The sequence below is a fragment of the Balaenoptera acutorostrata genome, chromosome 6, assembly GCF_949987535.1.
Source record: "Balaenoptera acutorostrata chromosome 6, mBalAcu1.1, whole genome shotgun sequence".
NCBI classification, from domain to species: Eukaryota; Metazoa; Chordata; class Mammalia; order Artiodactyla; family Balaenopteridae; genus Balaenoptera; species Balaenoptera acutorostrata.
Genome location: NC_080069.1, coordinates 99,230,100 through 99,251,924, shown reverse-complemented (window position 1 = coordinate 99,251,924; position 21,825 = coordinate 99,230,100). Strand labels below are relative to the sequence as shown.

At 47.8% G+C, this 21,825-nt stretch overlaps 1 protein-coding gene and 1 pseudogene across 13 annotated transcripts in view; one reads left to right on the top strand and one right to left on the bottom strand.

Annotated features, from left to right (window-relative positions):
• The window catches only part of ZNF462 (zinc finger protein 462), a 143,754-nt gene that overhangs the window by 74,011 nt on the left and 47,918 nt on the right, over positions 1-21,825 (bottom strand). For 9 of the 13 annotated variants that reach the window (XR_009008670.1, XR_009008669.1, XR_009008668.1 and 6 more), the window contains 4 exons: positions 11,320-11,569; positions 4,524-10,114; positions 3,562-3,726; positions 1,691-1,977 (listed from right to left, as the gene is read on the bottom strand). Coding sequence is in view for 10 of the 13 variants with exons in the window: in XM_057548790.1 (XP_057404773.1) it covers positions 1,691-1,977; positions 3,562-3,726; positions 4,524-10,114; positions 11,320-11,542 (6,266 nt within the window). In the remaining 3 variants the exon portion in view is untranslated. Of the gene's footprint in view, positions 1-1,690; positions 1,978-3,561; positions 3,727-4,523; positions 10,115-11,319; positions 11,570-16,273; positions 16,425-21,825 lie in introns of those variants that run through there. The other 4 variants (XM_057548794.1, XM_057548796.1, XM_057548797.1 and 1 more) reach the window with 4 other exon arrangements.
• LOC114237169 (small nucleolar RNA SNORA70) lies at positions 10,730-10,812 on the top strand (annotated as a pseudogene).

Genomic DNA, 21,825 nt, shown 5'->3' with positions numbered 1-21,825 from the left:
ATCTGATGACAAAGATTAGATACTAGGCTCTGTATAATCATAAAAGAGTTTGCAACCCATCCTAACCTCTGTGGAAGCATCACCTCTTCCTGCCTTTCAACAGCCACTAACTAGCACTTTATCTTTTTTAAGAAGCAAACAGCCCATCACTTATTTTCAATTATGATAAAAATAAACAGCGTGTCAGTCTCACAATCAGTCACCTTCATCCAAGACTGTAGAACACGTTATTGAAAATTTCTCTCTCATACAGTTGTGAGAGAAAGGCAACAAAAGGTTGTTTCTTCTCAGAACCATCCCTCTTCCTATCACCCCGAAAAGCCTCACACAAAACCCCAAATTTTCAATTTCAAAGCTGTGCCAGGTAGCATGAAGCCCCCTCTCCTCAACCCACCCTGTACTTCAAGCATCTCTCTGGCATCGATAAACTTCTTCACCATTCCAGGTCTTTTTTAAAATGCCAAGCAATGACCCTTTGGTCATATGGGTTAAAAGTCCTAATTTTACCTCCTTAGCCACTTAATTTCCCAAATGGAACTTTACTTCCTCAAATGATGGTTAGGTTCTGGATGAATGTTTGACAGATGCACCAGTAAACTCATCTACTCTCTGGTCTTTCCTTGTGTAAGTCATAGCAATACCTCCAAAATTATCATTTAAGAAAATGCCCAACTTAGAAAACTCTAATTCAAAAAGATACATGCATCCCAATGTTCACAGCAGCACTATTTACAATAGGCAAGACATGGAAGCAACCTAAATGTGCATCAACATGATGAATGGATAAAGAAGATGTGGCACATATATACAATGGAATATCACTTGGTCATAAAAAAGAATGAAATAATGTCATTTGCAGCAACAGGGATGCAACTAGAGATTATCATACTTAGTGAAGTAAGTCAGACACAGAGAGACAAATACCATATGATATCACTTGTATGCGGAATCTAAAAAAAAATGATACAGATGCACTTATTTACAAAACAGAAATAGACTCACAGACATAGAAAACAAACTTATGGTTACCAAAGGGGATAGCGGGGGCTAGGGAGACCAAATTAGGAGTTTGGGATTAACAGATACACGCTACTTCAGGGGTCCCCCAAGCAGGCCGCACAGCAGGAAGTGAGCGTCGGGCGAGCGAGTGAGGCAAGCTTCCTCTGCCGCTCCCCATCGCTCACGTTACCGTCTGAACCAACCCCCTGCCCCGTGGAAAAACTGTCTTCCAAGAAACTGGTCCCTGGTGCCAAAAAGGTTGGGGACCGCTGCACGACTTTATATAAAATAGGTAAACAACAAGGACCTACGGTATAGCACAGGGAACTATACTCGATATTTTGTAATAACCTGTAATGGAAAAGAGTCTGAAAAAGAATGCGTATATATATTGTGTTTGTGTGTGTGTGTATAACTGAATCACTCTGCTGTACAGTTAAAATGAACACAACCTTGCAAATTAACCATACTTCAATTTTTTTTCTAAATGCCCGATTTTGCCAAATCTGATGTCAAGCCAACAATCTCCTGTCCTCAGCCCCATTTGACAGGTGAGGTGACAGAGGCTCAAGGTAACACAGCCAACTAAACGGCAGGCCTGAACCACGAGCGGGGCCTTCAGACGCCTCCAAGCTCTCCTGCCTTCCACCTCCTCCCAGTTACCACTTGCACCCACTCGGTGAGCACTTACTTGTGCCTGAAAGCAGAAACAAAGGAGCAGTACTGGCAGCTGTACTTGTCCTCGCGGGTAAACATGGCCAGGGCCAGATGGCTCCTCTCATGAGAACGCAGCCCCTGCATGGACATCAGGACTCTGTCACATTGACTACAATGGTATCCCCCCGGCCGGGTTTCATCCTCCAACATTCCATCAAGCAAGCAGTGTTCACCAGCCACCCGGTCCACCAGGGCGCCACTGGCATCTCTGGCTGCTTCCAGTCCATCCAGGAACAAGTGGGAAGGGTCTTCAGCCTCCTGCTAAGAGAACCACACACACACACATGCCCCACCAACAAAATAAATATCCATCATCATTGCTCCCAGCTCTCCTCCTCTCCCTTCATTCTCCCAAACTCATCAGCATTTCCTGTTAAGGCTTCCTCCCCTGCCTCTCCAGCTCCCCCTAGAGGGAGGGCAAACCCAACTGCCATCCTTCATGCAGTGGTGGTGATGGGAGGGCAACATATCCGGACACAGGTTGCTACTGTCTGGGAAAGGTGAGGGAGCGGCTCTCCCACTTTGAAGGCAGTTCACTCACTTACCTTCTATCTTAAAGAGAAAATTCAAATTGGGATCCTACCGAAACTGATATAAAGCAGGTTAGGGTTATGGCTCAGAGAAAGGAAGAGAGGAAGGAAGGGGAAAAAGGAGAATGGTGTGGGCACTTGGGAGCCTTGGAACACCCTCGGGAAATGAAGGAAACTGAAAGATCCAGCTCTCTGCCACCACGCTCATCCCCATCTCACAGACGGTGACATCGCCCCTTGACCGAAGGTTGCTATATAATCAATTCAAAAAATTAAGGAGCAGCCTAGCCTGGTTTGAGGTGGCTCCTTTGGATTACTGATTACACGGGAAGAGCCGCTGTCTCCCTCGAGCAATTATGGGACGCAAGGCTGGCACACACCCTGGTGGCGGGCAAGAAGCTGACTGATGCTGTCCCGGTGCCACTCACAGTTGTGCCGCCAGCCGGAAGGCTTCAGGCTTCAGTGGGAAGAGCGGAAGCTTCGCCTCCATGCCACATTGGCAAAACAGGACTCAAGATCAAGAAGGGCCGATGACAGAAATGCATTCACGTATCCAGAGAGAAAGAGCAGAGCCCTGAACTGACTTCTCTGCTCAACCCTAAGTGGTTAGCAATATCCTGGAAGGCAGGGATGGCGGCTTGGTTACTGAAACAGTGGCTCATTTCAGGATTATGAACTTCAAACCAGGTGGCCTAATACTGGTTGGGGGCAGAGAGAAGGTGCTTGTCAAGCAACACACAGGGGGAGAGGGGAAGGAGGAGACAAATCAGGTCAAAGGGCTCACAGGGCCAACTGTGACCTGAAGGCTTTCAGTTTTAGATTTAACGTTTCTTAACGCTCCTCCGGGGACCCAGGACAAGAAGTAAAAGACAGATTCTCCCGGGCTCTCTGCACCGTCGCCAGATGAGAACAGCGAGAAGTCAGGCAGTGGGAGGAGCAGAAGAGGATGGGAATAGAACCCACTGGACTCCTCTCAAGAGCCCGGGCCGCTTGGAAAAGCAAACACCTAGTGGCACTAAATGCAGCCCAGAAGGGAGACCCAAAGCCTCCTGTACCGAGAGGCCCGGATCTTCTGTTTCCACCAGACTATCCGCGTGGAAGGGAACCAGATCGAAACGCAACCGGGTCGAAACACGGAAGATGAGGAGGATCCAACCTGTAAAGAAATCAAAACAAGCCAGACCAATCCCAGCATAACTCAGGAACGCCCACATTTCGGGTCGCCCTTTCCTGAGCGGCTCTGAGCAACGGCGTGAATTAGGCACTCGAAGGGCTCACACACAAGACTCCTCATCCAGACCTTCCCAGTGCTCACCTTCACGGCGGCTGACACGGCCGGGACACTGCCGTACTGGACGTGCTTGCGGAGGTGGTTACAGATGGCCCGGAGCGTCGGATGCACTTCCACACAGAATTTACATTTGTAGCCCACCACCTTCCTCTCCTTGATCTTTGGCACCTCTTCTAAGTGACCAAAAGGCTGGTAAAATACAGTGGTAGCCATCAGTACTCCGAGCCCTCCCTCAATGGCCGGCATTTATTCTTGCAGCTTACTAGCAGATTTTACGTTAAAGCAGATTAGCAGGTTAAAAACCAAGGGAGATAACACGCGAGCATTTTTACATAACAAATTCGTCAGGGGCGAGGCGCACTGCCCACTGTGCACGTTTGCGAAGTGTCCAGAACCCAAACAGGTTACGACTTGCGAGGAGAGAAGATCTCGGTGCAGAAGCCTCATTTGTCACTGCCACCAAGTTATCTGGTTTTCAAACAAATTTTTCAACTACGCAGGTGAAACGTTGCATAGCTACGCCATTAGCGAACTTCTTGACCAAAAAAGAAAAAACAAAAACAAAAAAACTCTACTCCTGGAGACGTTAGGTTCCTGTAGCCGACACTGCAAACCAAGACATGGCTGAGAAGCGCTAACGATACCAAGAGACGGCCCGCAACTGCCTTGGGAAAGAGAGCGAGCGTTGTCCTGTAACTAGGCCTCGGATAAGGCTACTTGGCAGAGAGAATTACAGAAAAGCCACCCGACCCTCCCCTGGGGAACCTTGGGAGGGGCGAGGGGGAGGGGGACGGGGCCGTGGAGAAGGGTGAGCGTAGAACGCGGGGGGGATAATCAAGCTCGAAATGTTTAATTGACTTATTGAGCTCTCTGGCAGGCTAAGTCACTAGGAAGCCCGTAGCGGTTTGGCTGGCAGCGAAGACGTGCATGTGGGCACCAGTGATGAGAGGCCTCCTGGGGGAAGGGAAAGCAAAACATATCCTTACCCTCTCTTGTTTGAAATCTGCAAAAGCACCATCTGCATATTTCTGCTTGCTCAAAAGCTGTTTCCTCCTCTCCTGACGTTTGGCACGCTTCTGGAATTCCTCATTGTGAATGTTCAAGTGTGAGGTCAGCTCCGCCGTGCTTTGCAGTTTGCTATCGCAGTGCTTGCACTGGTAGGCGGAGCTCTGCGGGCGGGGGCCGCTGCCCAGGATGACGAAGTCCCTCTTGAGGTCCCGGCTGTGGTGGTCCGTGTAATGCATGCACAGCAGCTCCGCCGTGCTGAAGGACAGCTTGAAGCACTTGATGCAGCGGAACGGGAGCCACTCGATCTCCTGCCCTTCGCTCCCCTCCACCTCGGCTTTCTCGCAGCCGCCTCTCTCCTCCTCTTCCATCAGCACCGGCTTCTCGTGCTCGTCGGCGTAGACGGCGGTGAAGTAGCCCCCCAACTTGCTGGCGTGCTGCTTCTTGGGGAACACCCCCGGGTGGCGCTTCATGTAGTGGGACACGATGCCCTTCTTGCTGAAGGACTGAAAGGCGCACAGCGAGCACTTCTTCTTCTCCACGGCGCGCCGGAGCTCCTCGCTGAGCTGCGGGGCGTCGTCCTTGGGCGGTGACGGGATGATCACCTTGCTGGGCTTGTCGCTGATGGTCCTGGAGGCCGCCAGGCAGTGGGTGTAGTAGGCGTCGATGTCGTGGCGCTTCTGGTAGTGGGCGGCCAGCCCTTTGCGGATGGGGTTGGTGTAGGCACACAGGGCGCACTTGAAGAGGTTGTTCTTGCCCTCGGGCTGGGCGCGCACGTTGTTGTGCTTGATGCGGTAGTGCCGGGCTATGCCCTTCCGCGTGGAGCAGAAGTACTTGCAGAGCTGGCACCGGAACACAGTGTGGGACACCAGGTGCGAGGTAGCGAAGTGAGACGTGGACACGGGCTCCTCTCCCACCTCGTCCTCGGTCACGGACACTTGGGAGGGGCTCACTTCAGTGGTTATCTCGGGCTCGAGGGTCACGGGCAGCTTCGGGGGAGACTGGGAAAAGACATCGAATTCGGGCTGGTTGTGATACTTCTCATAGTGGATCTTGAGCTTCTCCAAAGTGCCGTGCGTGTAGGGACACAGTTTGCAGCGGTAGGCGCCGTACCCTTGCTTGAAGATCCTGCTCGTCTCCTCCACGTCGTTCTGGGCTATGTCGGCGGACTGCTCCACGTCGTGCACGAAGTCCTCGGCAGTCACCTTGATGGACGGGTGTCGCTTCTGGTAGTGGGTCAGGACACCGTGGATGCGGGTGTTGATGTAGGGGCAATGCCGGCATTTGTAGACGGCACCCGGGTTGATGTCGATATCCTGGGCAAAGTCGGCAGCCTTCACTTTCATGCCTGGGTGCTTCTTCCCGTAATGGGTCAGAAGGCCGTGCAGGTTGTTATACTCAGACTGGCACACGGTGCACTGGTACGGGGTGGAGGAGATGGCGGGGTTGGCTGACGCTAGCTGGAGGCTCTTCTCTGGGGAAAGCCTGGCGTCCTCGGGGCATTCAGCTTCCTGCTCGGGGAGCGGGGCAGGCATACTGTTTTCACAATTCACAGGGCCCACGAGCTCTTCAGGCGGAGGGAGGGGATTCTCGACAGCATCTTTCTCCTTGATGATATCCAGCAGCACCGACTCGTCCCCATTCATGGCCCAGGGGTGGAACGCTTGGTAGTGATTGGTGATGTCCCAGATGGAGACGGCCTCAAAAACACAGTCTCGGCATCTGTACGTTTTGGCTTCAGCTGGCATCGTGAGAGAGGGAGGGGATGGGTCTGGCCCAGCCCAGAGCTTGGTGGCCATGTACGTATAATCAACGTAATGTTCGGGATGCCTCCTCTGGTAATGGAGGAGCAAACCGTTGGGATCTGTGTGGGAATAGATGCACCACTCGCAGTGGTAGCCAGCTTCTATCAAGCCATCTAGAAATGCCCACCGCATGATGGACGTGACTGTGGCCTTCAGGGCAGGGTGGTCTTTCTTGATATGCTTCCTCAGTGCATAGAAGTAGGGGGAGGTGTACGAGCACTGCCGACACTTGAGCGCCCGGAGTTTCGTTCTGTCCCGCTCCACGTTCGAGGCGGGGACCAGCACACAACCGGCGGGCTTCTTCTGGTTACGGTCGCAGAGGCTTCGGATGGTGGCCGTGTGCTGCCGGATCACGTCCGCGTTGGCCTTGAAGTCTCGGTGCTTCTTCTGATAATGGATGAGGACACCTTTGACCGTGCGGTTCCCGTAATCACAGTGCTGGCAGAAGAACATCTCACTCTCCGCGGGAGGGCCGTCTCTCTCGGAGCCGCTGCGGCTGAGCTGCGGCCTGGGGGCCGGTGGCCGGGGGGAGCCTTGGGGCCCATCGGCCCCTCGCGTCATTGCGGCTGTGGGAGGAGCCTGTCTGATATATTTGGCGGTAACCTTTATCTCTGGGTGTCTTTTCTGGTAGTGGACAAGGACTCCCACAACTGACCGATTGCTGTAGGAGCAGTGTTTGCAGTAGTAAAGCTCGGTACCGAGGTCTGGTGGCGGGGGCGGCGGGGGGGGTGGGGAACCCATGGCGGATATTTTGGGAGACACTGGAGCACCCACCTCAAATGACAACCGAGAGAGGGCAGAGCCCCTGTCCACAGACACCATTCGCATGGTTTTCTGGATCCTAAAGTAGGAGGCCTTTTCTTCCGGGTGTTTCTTCTGATAATGAACCAACACAGAGTGCATGTTGGGGCTCGCGAAGGAGCAAACGTCACAATCGTACACGACGACGGTGCTGACCGAGGGGTCCTTCTGATTTTCACATTCTGGAGGAAAGGTCTTGGAAGGGGTGTTTTTAGGGAACGGGGCTGGCACCCCGCCGCCACGGGCCACGGCAGCGGACGCGGCCATGTTCTTGGGAGCCGAATTCAGGATCTCCCTCAGCGTCTGGGACTCCGTGTTTGGCCCCTCCTGCTGCTCCACCACGTAGCTCGAAAATATCATCGCGTTGTTAATCTTAACGGTGGGATGCATTCTCTGGTAATGCGGCATCAGGCTCCGGACGTTGGGGCTCGTGTAGGAACAAAACCGACACCGGTAGATCAGGTCCGAGTGGTCGAAGTTGAGGACGTTCATGGCTTCTGGGTGGTGTTCGCCGTAATGCTGCTGCAGGTCTTCGAAGTTGGTGTAATCGATGTAGCATTCCAGGCACCTGTACACTGCGCTGTGATCGTTGGGGTCCAAGATGTACCTGAAGCTGAATTTAATGTACGGGTGCATGCGCTGGTAGTGGGTGCTGACGCTCCGGGCAGATTTGTTGTTAAAGTCACAGTGTTTGCAATAATAAAGCCTTCCCGAGTCACTAAAGTCTGCATTTTCATTACCGTGCTCAGTTCCGTAGATAGGAGTCTGGGTGTTGAGCAGAGTAGCACTGGCAACCTGGTGATCTTTCATGTTCGTGGAGGAGCCATAATAATCCTCTTCATCTTCAGAAAGGGTGAGCTCTATCTCAGCCCCGTTGGTGGCATTGTAATCGTGCGTGACAGTTCTGAAGTTGGGCTCCTTCTGGGGCTCAGGGGCGTCTCTCGCCCAGATCTGCTGCGCTGAGAAGGACGTGGGCACCTCCAGGATGGGCTCTGGCGGCTCTTCTTCCCGGTCCAGCTCCACCTCAATCTCCACTTCGTTGTCTTCCTCTTCCTCCTCGTCATCCTCCACGTTGATCACTGCATCTTCCTGCTGTTTGGTTTGGTTAATTCTGCTCTGCAGGTTGCTTGCTATCTCGTCAATCCGGGTCCTCTTCTTCACGGGCGATAAGTCGAGAGGAAAGTCATTAGCGAGTTTCCTAGAGGCCTTAGCTACAAAATTGTTCTTGGAGGACAAGCCAAGAATTGAGGTCTGACTTTTCTTCACAGTGTTGCTGGAAGAGGGGTGGCTGTCTGTCTCGCTGTCCGCTGGCAGGCTGGAGGGCTGCCCCTCGAATTTTGGCAAGTTGTCGCAGAAGGAGTGTTTGTGCTGCTGATGAACCCTCAGCCCTTTCAGAGTCGTGGTGGAGTAATTACACATGGTGCACTTGTAGGGGTGCAGGGGCGGGGCCTGTGCGGGCGGCGGGGGCGGCGGCGGGGGCGGCACCTGATGGGGCGGCTGTAGCTGCGGCGGCTGGGGCTGTGACGGGGGCGGTGGGGGCGGTGGGGGCGGTGGCGGCGGCTGTTGCTGCTGCAGGGGCTCCAGCACGACCCCCGACTTTCTCCCATTGATGCTCGAGCTCTCGTAAGACATGACACCTTCGTGCAGCGGGGAAGCAATGCTTTCACTCTGGGAATTCACAGCATCCCAGTCTGACGTTGTACCCGTGTGACACTGTTTGTGAGCCCCAAGTTTTAACGAGCTCTTGCAAGTAAATGGACATTCATCACATTTGTAGACAGCTGTCTTTCCGGATAAGTGGATGTTTTCTATGTGACGGGAGATGCTACGTCGATGCATGGTGAGGAACGGACAAAAGGGGCACTGGAACCTATTCATGAATCTTCTAAATGGGATCCCCTTGGTCTCCAATAATTTGTTGCCCTCTGAGCCCATCAGCTGCTCCGCGGACATGCCTGCTGTCTGATGATCCAGAGCAGTTAAGCCATTCTCGCTGTCTATTTCATTTAACTCTTCATCGGAACTAGAGTCATTCAGCATGCTGTTAGTTTCCAGGTCGGCAGAAGAATTGGTCATGTCAGTCATTCCGTAACGGGATCTCTCCGCCAAGCTGACGAGGCCAGAATTGTGAGGTGACTTCGGCTTCATCTGAGGGTAAGACATGGGCGAAAACTTGGAAGCGGAAGAAGAATTGGGTCTCATGATGGAGTTGCCGATGGAGCCCCTGAAGGTGGAGACGTTAGTGCTGGGTAGCTCCCGGCTGGCAGCATTCATAGACAGATAGGTGGAGTTAGAAGTGGGGCTGGGGGCACTCTTGTTCTGCACATCAGGCAGATTAGTCCCTTCTTGCTGCTGCCTGAGACTGGACAGGATCTTGACCATGCTGCGGTGTTTCTTCATCATGTGGTCACACCAGCGTTCCCGGCGGGGGGTCTGATAGCTGCACCACTCACAGCAAAAGTTGCCTCGAGACTTGGTCAGAGGCTTGACCATCGATTCTAGGATGCTGCGCTCCACGACCTCCGCCGGCAGTTCCTTGCAGGGGTCCTGCAGGGACACGGGTGGCACCACTGGGTCTGGCATCGGAGCAGGGGCAGGGGGAGGAGCAGTGGTCTCCTTCAAATTGTTTTTGTGATACATCTTCTGATGCTTAATTATTCTTGCCCTCCTTGGTGACTTGTATGTGCAAAACTGGCAAGAGAAGACCTTTCCGAATCCCTCGTGCATCATGATATTATAATTTAAGGATCCTGGAACAGGGGGTCCCGCCGAACTCCCTTCAGCTTGAGCTCCGTGGACCTTCCTAGTGTGTTCAATGAGGAGGTTTTTTGACCTGAAGTAGCGTACGCAGAACTTGCATTGAAAAAACTTGTTTGTTGGTTTGGGATTAGAGGCAATATGCTGACCGTAATATCCTGGACTATGGCCATAGTAACTTCCGGTCCCCAATGCAGTTGCATTTTGACCTGAAGAGAAAGCATAAGGTAAGTGGGAAGAGAAAAGCAAAGCAAAAGCGAGTCAAGAATTTCAATCATGCAAATCCATTTTCTTTTCAATTATCCTTCATTAATAAACATCACATTCAAAAAGCCTAACATCTCAAGATGAGGCCCTGAAGAGTATTAACGAAGCGTTAACGAACATAAACACGTTGCTTCTCACGGACGGAAGGCAGTGCTCGGCTTCAGGTGCAAGAGTCTCCACATCTCGATTCATGTGCCACAGAGCTATGAAAATGCAAGTTTCACAAACTGCAATATTCGTTCTAGAACTTTCCAAGATACTACCCTGTGCTCCAAATCGAAAGGAAGCTAAGAGACAGAGGAAGCTGAAAGAACAGTAACCTGGGCTACTCAAGAAGAGATACGTGATGCCCAAACCACAAAAATGGCTCACAAATGGGAATTCCCTGGCGATCCAGTGGTTAGGACTCGGCGTTTTTCCACTGCCGTGGCCCAGGTTCAATCCCTGGTTGGGGAACCTTTAAAGATCCCACAAGCCTTGCAGCGTGGCCAAAAAAAAAAAAAAAAAAAAAAAAAAGTCTCACAAAGAGCAAAAAACTCTGTAGGAGCCGTGCATGTCAAGAAGTACGGCTACAGACTCCTTGGTAGTGCGTGCAGCCTGTTGCCTGTACCGCTTGCCCTAAGGGACCTTGGAGACAGCCCTTTCCAGTGGACATTCATGACTGGCATGTTGTGCCCAATCTAGGCTCCAGACAGGTATGTGCAGTGCCTCTGAAAAGCCCCAGGGCACAGTGGCCAGGGTCCAGGCTGGCCAAGTCATAAGGTCCATCCGCACCAGGCTGCAGAACAAGGAGCATGTGATTAAGGCCCTCCACAGGGCCAAGTTCAAGTTCCCTGGCCGCCAGAAGAGCCACATCTCCAAGAAGTGGGCGTTTACTAAGTTTAACGCGGAGGAATTTGAAAACAAGGTGGCGGAAAAGCAGCTCATCCCGGATGGCTGTGAGGTCAAATACATCCCTAATCCTGGCCCTCTGGACAAATGGCGGACCCTGCACTCATGAAAGCCTTGGTGCTGTCCCCTCCTTACTCACACCCACCAATAAGTCCTACTCTCCTGTCAAAAAAAGAAAAAAGAACCACGGCTACAGGCTCAAAATAGAGGAGGGCAGTGAAATACATCAGATATGCCGAGCCTAGGACAGATTTACCTGATAAGTCCTCTGCAATCACAAATTCATCCTTTATAGACGAAAACTCCACCTCTGTCTGGTTACTGGCATTCATGGACCCAGATCGCGGCTCATTCACATTGTCTTCGGCAACATCCGTCGGCTGCAGAAATGCCGTGTGGACATCCTGGATATGCGCCTTGAGATCTTCATAAGACGGGGCTCTGAAGTCACAGCCATCGCACTGAAGCACCTCCATCATCTGGGTCTACTCTCTCACATTAGGAACCTGTGGTGGCAGAAGCCAGACGAAACACCTTAAGGCCTGCACTCATTGCGTACCCCAAGCTGATGGGGCTACAAGTCCATTAATGGAAGAAATTCCAATATCGGCCAATTTCTCTCACTGGACTTTGCCAGATGGAACACTGGCCAAAGAAAGGAAATCAGACATTAATAGGGATGGTGTCCTTGACTTCATAACTTCAAAGAAGGGGGAAAAAACCAGGTAAACTTCTTCTAGCTTGATGTATCTGCAAGTGCCATGTGTCAAAGAAACCCTTAATACTTCAAAAGTTTTAGTAGTCTCTGAATTTCTTGACTGAATTCAAATTTCTTGGTAGGTTAATACTGACTTTGATTCTGGCTGGGACCAGTTTTATTTTTGAACCAGAATCTTCTCAGAAGTAAAGAGGTTGCCCATACAGAAGAAAGGACAAACTTCACTCTTCATTAGCTGTTTTAATACTATAAAACATTGATGTTTTATCACCAAATGGTTAAACAGTATTGAATCTCTGAGTGGCAGTAGGAAAAGCTTTTTATTGTGCCTTTTTATTCTTCTACTCTCTTAACTGATATTGCGGTACACCTCCTTCTTCCCTTCCTTAAACAGTTTATTTTTTTTTCATGAGCTAAATGGTTATTTGCTTTTTACTACCTACCAATTATAACCTAACAGCTTCTCCAATCTAATTAGGTCATAAAATATTTCTCATGAGATTCTTAAACAACCAACTTTAGATGACAATCCAGTTTCTAGTTTCAGGTTGCACCTTGGTACCTCGATTTACACTAAGGCAACAGAAACGCACGTGGTTTGGAAGAAGGGCTTCTAAGGCAGGACTTTCTCTTTTTCTACTTCTCCCCTCTACAAATGTGGAGTGCATACTTGGCCATAAAAAGCAGTGAACCTGATTTAGAATAAAGTAAAACTTGCCCAGCTGCCTCTGTCCTGCTATTTACTGTGTGATTGAAAGATACAGATAGCTTCACACGAACTCAATGGAGAGGCCCACCATTAAGAAGTTAAAAACGTATTAGAAGGCATAGACCTTCCTATCTTAAGTTGAGATACCCAGTTATTACCTTAATGACTGAGTTACTTCACTGAGCTCAAAGCAAACTCTACTGAGTCACTGTAATCTAGAACCAGATGTCCAAGAACAAAAGCCACAAGCCAAATCTTTTGATACTTTGATCGTACAGCAACTTTCTATACTTTTATTGTAAGAGATCAATTATTTCTGCAGGAAGAATAAAGTGGAGAAATCTGTCAATGAAGTGAAAGGAGCTATGGTAGGAGGGTTTTCTCTGAAAGAATGCTCCTGCTGATAGCCTGTGAAAATAACTCCTGGCAAGTCCAGCTCTGGACAGCCTGAGCTTGCAGAGTGAGACACACAGATATTTACCTTCTCCCCTTTCACCCAGCAATTTCTCCTTTTTTTTTTTCAATAAACCCTGAACTGTGCACCAGAGTTCCTGTCAGCTAACTCAGCCTCCATATTCCCAGCCACACCAGCTTTTCTGTCTCAGCACCAACCCAAATTGTGTGGAAGAGGTTGCTATCAGCTCTGGATCAAATTACAGCCGTCACCGAGGCCCCACCCCACTTCTCCTTTTCGCACAGCCCATTAGACCTGAACACAAATTTTTCCATAGTGCAGACGACTCCTGCATTTAGAACACTTCACAGCAAAAAAGGCAGATCATCCAGTGTGCGCTCCCCATCCCCCCCAGCTTAGTCCTTTCATCTCAGCCAAACAAGCCACAGCTCTGCTGAATGTGTTTATCACACTTTCAAGAGATAGGAGCTCCTGCGTCACTGGAGCTCTAAGTCTCACTAAGCTGCCCTAGTCCTCTGAGCTTTAGGAGCGGCCATTTTAGCTCAGAGCCTCCCCTCTGAGCACAACATGGCTTCTCTGGGATGGATGGTGCTAGGCTGACAGGCAGAGGGAACAGGAGAGGAGCAGCCTGGGCCCCTCCTCTGCCCTCCTCCTCCCAACAAAGAAGGAACTGTTTTCACTCCTTCCCGAAAAAGCAGCACCTTTCTCCTCCTCAAATGTCATTCACCGGGATCTCCGAAGGTTCTTTTATCCCATGACTGATGGGCTGCCTCGTTCACCCCAGCACAGCCCTGGTTACTACAGGACGTTCCTGGACCAGACCCTGTTCTCCAGCTGCCTTGGGGGGTGGGCTGGAGGGGGGAACCTCCAGAATGCCTTGGCTTCTTGGGAGTCGTCCTTCCACACACAGAAGACATACCATCCGACTCTGCTTGCCAGATTCCAAAGTCTAATGACCTTTGTTAATCACCAGCCAGTCTGTCTGCATCAGCAGACCCTGCCAACAGGCACACCCTTCAACACAAAGGCTGTAGCTATTCCTTTTAAAAGAGGTTCTCTGAAAGCTCCATTGTGCAGCCGAGAGGAAAACAAAATCTCTTCCCTTCAAAACTTCAAGCCTTTAGAAATAATGCAACAAAAGGCTTTCTGCTGTGTGTCTTTTGGAAAGTTTGAGCCTAGTTTGCACAACATCCACCAAAAAAATGACAGTTCTGCCCAAGGAAAGCAGGGCACCTTTGGCATTAAGTCATCCACCCCGAGATGAAATTCACCTCTCTGCACGGTTCTTTAATATCTTGGTGTCTTCCGAAGCTCTTATTAGCAAGGATTCAAACTTCGCTGGATGCAAACAAACCAACGGTCTCCTTATTCTGCTACAAAGGAGATTAAAGGGTTAGGAGATCAGGGAAAAAAAAAGCCACTGATTTGGAAAAAGAAGAGATGATGATGAAAGTGATTTCCTAATAGGTTCTAGCTTTAATGTTGTTGCAGACTCTACCTCAAAAATAGCGCAGAGCCTTAGAAGAGGTTAATCTCCAGGCTGCTGAGGGAACCAGCGTCTGGTACCGCTGAATGGCCTTCAATTGGATGTCTGCACCGAGTCCACAAAGGAGGATGTAGCCTCCTCTGAAAGCCATTTTGTCTTTGTGCACACATTGCTCCTGGAGACGCTGACAGAAGAAAACAGAAATTGCCAGCATGGCCTAAACAATCAAAGACACAGAAACTTGATGTGTTTATGAGACTGAGGACGTACACATGGGCAAAAAGTGAGAGGAGGAGGAGGAGGAGGAGACGGAACAGGGGAGGAGAGAGACAAAGAAAGCTGGACCTGAGGATGACCCATCCATCAACTCGAGGATGTTTTGCAGCAGATGGTAATCCTCTGAGAAACCAACAACAAAGATGGGAACAAAGATGAGAAATACTCTCTTGCATATTTGACTGTTTCATCAACCGAGAAAGAACAGCAACCCTAAAAGGCTAAACCAGACGCTGAGCTGCTACCAAATGATGATTTAAAGTTAAAAGCCTTGATCTCCTATCTATTTACTTTATTTAAAAATTCTACTGCGATAATGAGATTAGCAGTATTTTTTTTTCCCCACTGACCAAATCAGCAAAATCAAAAGCAGAAGAGGAAGCTTCTGAACTAACTGAAAGAAATGCTATTTCAAAAGGTCATGAGATGAATCTACAAATCAAACAAGCGTGTCCCCCCCCACCACCATCTCCTACTCCCAATGCAATATCTCCAGGCCCCTCAAGGTCAAACAGGCATTGGACGACTAGACTCTCAACACCGCCCATGATGATGCCTTGGCAGGCAGATGAATATGGATTCGTTCCCAAATAAGCTAGCACCTAATGTGATTAGTCCTCCTAATGTGAAACCTCTAGACCATACTAATTATCCACGACTCTGCACTACTGATTGCCACGTGTTGGTTTGTGCAATTTACATTGATAAGTCTGGAGTTTTCAAGAGGTGGGGTTTTGATGGGAAACCCAAAACCCAACTTTCCATATTGGACAAACTCTTGAAGACATATTTAAAGAAAATCCAGAGATCTTGTGAAGGATTGGGAATATACACCTGAGAATGGGGAAAGGGACATGATGGCCACCAGCTGCTCTTCCTCAATCTTAAAAACACCAATTTTGAACTTATTTTCAAAACAGAAACAGACTTCCAGACATAGGAAACAAACTTATGGTTACCAAAGGGGGAAGGGGGAGGGAGGGATAAATTAGGAGTTTGGGATTAACAGATACAAACTACTACATGTAAAAAAAAAAAAAGATGACAAGGTCCTACTGTATAGCACAGGGAACTATGTTCAATATCTTGTAATAAACTATGACGGAAAAGAATCTGAAAAAAGATAGAAGACAGATAGATAAAGAGATCTAGATATATAATTGAAAAACTTTGCTATACTTCAGAAAGTAACACAGGGAATTCCCTGGCGGTCCAGCGGTTAGGACTCTGCACTTCCACTGCAGGGGGCGCAGGTTCAACCCCTGGTCCGGGAACTAAGATCCCACATGCCATGCGGTGTGGCCAAAAAATTTTAAAAAATTAAAAAATAAATTAAAAAAAGAGAAAGTAACACAGCACTGTAAATCAACTACATTTCAATTTTTAAAAACCCACCAATTTTACTTTCTACCGTCTGCCCACCCACTTTCTGTGCTCACAATTTCAGAGACCCATTATGCTTCCATTTTCCTCCTGTGAAGGTGAAAGGGGACAATCCACAGGTTCATCATGTGTCCTCCCCACTCACTGCCCAGACAGGGGGGGAGAAGGGAGGCACCCTGGGTGTTTGAGGGCACTCCTACAATCCTGCCACCACAACCCTCACCTGGGTCACCTCGGCGAGCACCGTTCTCCGGGGTTGCATGGAGCACGAACACGGTCTTGAAGTCAAAATCCCAACTGTCTCCGGGACGTGTCCAAATGAAAAGGTGCAGGCCTTGCCTGGACCTACCCTGTTCTCTGACTGAAGGACTGCAGACCAGAAATAAAGCCGTGAAGCACCACAGCCACAGGGATTCAAGAGCAACTAATTATAAGCTTCAAAGCCTTTGAGAAATAGAACCAGAAACACCGTAAGATGCTTTTCCTATGTCCACTCCAGAAACCTAGTTTCATTTGTAAGACACTGAACTCCTCAGTTCTCTTGAATCGCAATTCTACGAAAAGGCTTTAGTGAGCACCTATTGTCTGTGCTTTTCTTACTTTCCTTTCCCATGATTGGAAAAACCAATTATCCAAGGACAGGTAGTGGAATGCATTAACTTCGGAACCATTCAGCTAGAAAGACAGAAGAATCAGGAACTTAAAGATCATTGTACAAATGTATTTGAGATCGGAAACTGCTGCTATGATGGGGTCAAAGAGCTGCGGGGTGTGTTGGGAAGTTAACATCTCTTATTTCAAGCCCCAGGAACGTGGTTTGGGAGGAAAGAAGAATTTTCATGCTTAGGATGAAAAATGAGGGGAAAGAAAATCACTAACTAATCCACTTGTGAGTGTGGGTTGCTACTCTCAGCAACAAGATGTGTTGTACATCACTGCTTATCGTTTACTCTTGTCATGGTCGAAGTGGGAGTTCTAATAATTTAAAAATCATTTAAAGCATCTTTCCGAACAGGACTGGATCAAGAAATGGAGGTAAAAATCTCCTTTCAGGAAAAGGAACAGTAGTTATGGAATCACACTTACAAATGCAAATATAGACTATAGATATACACACACAGGCATGCATATATACGCACACACGTATCATAGGGTGCCTGTCCTCTGCACATACATATATACATACATACGTGTAGGTATCTATGAAATAATTAATTTTCTTGATTTAATTTGAACTCAGATATGGGCATGTGCCCTCCAAATTTAACACTTCTGTTAGAACACTTTTGAATACGTACAAATGACATACATACTCTTCCCATGTTATAGTGATTAAAAAAAATAAGCCAACAAAATAAACCAACAAAGAACTTCAAACAACAAGATACCTACATTGATCCCACAACATTTGGTACAACTATAGATCCTGGCTCACCATGTGGTGTCTTCAAATGTCCTATCCAATGTTTATACTGTTTGCTACATGATCTAAGCAGTTCTGTGTACTCTTGGCAATTCACCACACTAATGAAAGGTTTAACATATCAGGGAGGATAAATAATTAAGGAATTCAGAAGGGAGACACAGCTGTTCTTCAAAACCAAATTTTCAGAAGAGAAAGGATTAATTTGCAATCGCATATGTAACCCCCAAGATGAGACTGAATTTAAATAGTAGCAGAGAAATACCACGCGAGCCTGAGTCCTGCCAATGCCCATGTGTGGCCTCTGTTCCATCTCTGGGACAGAGTCTGAAGCAGGCAATCTGCACATTAATAACCCCAGTCACCTTCCGGCCAAGGATGCTAGTCTTCAGGTTCTCTTATTTTAGCTTTGTTCTCCTGAATCAAGTTTTCAAGTTTTACAGAGCATGTTGGAGTAATATTTCATAACAGATAACCTCGGGGATCATTATTAAAATGAGATGATCTAATCCAAATGACGAAAAAAATATCAGATATGTAAACAAGAAGGCACTCTGGCTGAGTGACCTGTTATGAAAGCAGGTAGTGAGTGTCTAATACAGAAAGAGAGAGTACATACCTTCTGGAGAATTCATGCATTCCTTTGCAATGATATAAGGCTAACTGAGGCCAACAGGCCAACAGGCAGCCTGCCAGCTCTCCTGTCCTTAGAAAAGGAAGCGTGTGATTTGAATAAGGAGATAAAAGAGGAGAGAAGGGACTAGAAAAGAAAGGGAGGAAGCAGGGTGGTATCTCAGGAGCTTTAGACTTCATTGTCTGTGAAGGGGAACCTGCAGTTCACCAGATAACTCCAGTTCTGAGAAGCGTCCTGACAATATTCTCCTTGAGAAACAAAACAAAATGAAGACGCCTCCACATGCGAAAATTCTCAAAAGGCAACCATGACAAATGAGATCCCAGCTCATTTTGTTCTTCCAAATGACCGAAAACCACTCTTAGGGTTGAATGAATTCCCTGAAATGTCATGGGTCCATCAGGAAATCCCTTGGAAACTTTGAAGCCATTCTTGCCCGAGCCTGGAGATCAAGAGAGACCCAATTTCTCTCCTCTAGAGCCAAACCTCACCCAAACGGCAGAGACAGAAAAATCGCTGTATTTCTTTGTAGACTCTTCAGCATGCTGGCTGGGTTTCCACAGACACTTTTCACACTACAAGAACTCTCATTATAAAAATTGTAAAATTAAAGGGAAGTTGCAGATACGCTGCTGGGTCTTCATTACAGAACTGATTAAGACGCAGAGTAAGCAGAAGCTGCAGTCAAAGGCATCTTCCATATCGTGAAAGACCAAACCACGCACTGAGTAGCTCCTCTGTGCAATTGAAGGCTGCACTGACCACAGGCCTTGGGCATGTCTTCACGGCCAGATCCGTGCCTGGCACAGGAAGGTCTGGCCGACCCCACCAAGTCTAAATTCTACAGTTTCAGTGAATGAATCCAGAAACCATTTGAACAACTTACCTTGCTCTCTATTACCTTCTGAGAGGAAAAAAAACAAAAAACAAAACGAAAGGATCCATGGCTGTTGAAAGTATAACAAAGTTTTGCCAGAAGAACCTCTTTTATTTGAGGAAAAGCCCACAAAAGTCCCAATCTAATCCCTCTGAGATTTGTTCTTTGCCTTGTGATCACGGTTTGCTCAGAAAATTCAGACAAGTCACTTCCTTTAAATGAGAATTGTCCCAAGTCTGCCTATATCTGTGGCACAAAAGGCCCTGATGCAATAACCTTTCCAGTCTAATTTCTTATATTTGACAAAATATAACCACTCCATGGTTCCTGATCTAACTACTCCAACAGGATGAAAGCCCTAAGCAGACTGCTTTCTGGAAAGGTAAACAATGGCTGCGCTTGTGTGAATCAGGAATCGTGACCACTTTGAAGTCCTCCTATTCAAGAAGATTGTGACTTTTTTTTTTCTCCTCTTGGCCTCCACCTATAGCAGAAGGCACTGCCCACTGAGATCCATTGGTTCTCCTACCCTGTTCCAAGAAAATAGGAAAAACACTCTATGTTTTTATGTATGGAACTGGCAGATACCCAAGAATTAGGAATATTTTATTTTAAATGATAGCTAAAGAATTTCTTTTCTCTTGCAATCTCCAATCTACTCTCAGCAAGTAAGTTTACTGCTAAAAATCACTGCACCTCAAGAACTTCTTAGCAGAAAGTTAAGACATTTGTCTGCCAACGCAACAGTAGAATTTATCACCATGTGAAAACACTACAGTGGCTCAGGTACTTGGCCAAACCCCACGTTCCATAAATCCTTAATGAAAATCTCACTTTGCCCAACAAACTTAGGTCTTTCAGCTTATTCACTATTGGGTTGCTCAAAAAAAAAAAAAAAAAAAAAAAAAGACAAGGATACAGAAATGCCTCTCCAGCAAGTAAAATAATTTATTCCCAGCAGGTGCGATGGCTCCACCTGCCACCTTCACCTTGAACAAGTCTTTCGAAACCTTTACTTGGATCATTTCACTAAATGAAGAGATTAGATTATGCCAGTCAACGTTTTTGTACAAAGGAGTGTTTTACAAAATTTTCTTCTCATATTTTGAAAGATTTTTTTTCTGACTTAATTCACCTCTCACTTTTTATTATTATTCAGAGACAAATAAATGCCTAGTTTCGTCATGGCTGACTCCTCCTCATGCAATTCTGGGCTCAAAGGTTCTATCCTCCAAGGGGCTTTCTCACAACTCCATCTAATATTAGCCCGCTCTTCCCACCCCCATGAAATCGAGCCCCTATCCACAACTCTGACCATGCTGACTTTCTCTACCACATTACGCTGCCTTATAAGTTCCTTCATTGTTGCTATGATACCTGTTTGTTTGTGCTCTATCTCCGTCTGCTAGAACACAGGCACCCTGATAGCAAGCCCACACCTGTCTATCTACACTGGTATCTTCAGCACTGGGGACAGTTCACACAATGGGTACTCAGCAAATGGGCTGAATGAATGAACAAAGGAATGAATGAAGCAGAGCTTGTGAGTGATAAGATTCCAATTCACAGAGCAGTGGTCCCAACCAGGGGCAATCTTACCCCCACAGACCCCAGCCCAGGGATATTTGGAGACACTTTTGGTTCTCACAACCGGGTCGCGGGGGGAAGGGGGGTGAGCAGTGCTACTGGTATCGAATGCGTAGAGGCCAGGGATGCTGCTAAACGTCCTACAATGCACAGGAAAACCCCCATGAGAAAGAATAATCTGGTCCAAAATGACAAGAGTGTGGAGGTTGGAAACCCTGTCACAAGTGGTCTCTAGGTATTTTCAGTCTCTGCATATAAGCCACCTGCCTTTATAAGCCTTTCATGTGGTCCTGGCTGGGGAATCTCTGGGCTAGATGATCAGCAAGTTCTCTTCCAGCTCAAAGATTCTATGATTTCATGGTTCAAAATGATCTTAGTAGCTGCCTTCCTGTCCTATGACATCACAAGTTTTTTAGTTTTATTTTTCTGATTTGGGTATTTTACTCTAAACTTTTCAAGAAAAATCCAAGATTAAGGAATATAACTGGTCCATCTCTCCTTAGTGATAAGTCCCTTGCACTGATGATGACCCTGTGGGCTTTGTGGGTAAGGGGTCAACGTCATTAAAAATGGTCAAGTCCTACAGTTAGCATGTGGCCTCCAAACGAAAATTTCTATGAAAAACATCATGCACGTTTTCTCCTCTCCAACATACAAAATTATCTTCTCTCAAAGTGACGGGGCCCCAGGCTACTCAGAATCACTCTTCAAAGGATGAGTGCCGTGTTCCTTTTGGTTCTTATATCCCCAGGGCCCAGCACAGGTCTGGCCCTGACAAGATCTGTGGGCTGAATGAGTGTACGCATGCCTGCTTTCCAGGAGAAAATTAACCAGTGGTACCGACCCAAACTAAACATATAGGAACCTAAGCAATTCCAGAGAGGCTCCACGACCAGAAAAACAAAACAAAACAAAACTTAGCACTATATGCCACTGCTCCCACTCAACTCATAAAGTTCATGAAGCCGTATCACAGTGCCTGGCTGACTACTGGGATATTAGGAATTCCATGTCCCCACTTGTCCTTGATATGTGACGAAGTGGCCACCTTGCTTTTCCTCACCATCCAAGGGGAAGGTACTCTGGCAGCATCATTCTACCCACATATTTATAACACTGCTAAGCTCCCCTAAACTGATGTGACACTTGGAATCATCACCTGGGGCTACACTTGAGACTATCTGGTTGCCTTCCCTCCACAAAAAAACCTTTCGATTCTTGTTTGCAAAGATTCTGGAAAGCCTGAGGAAAAGT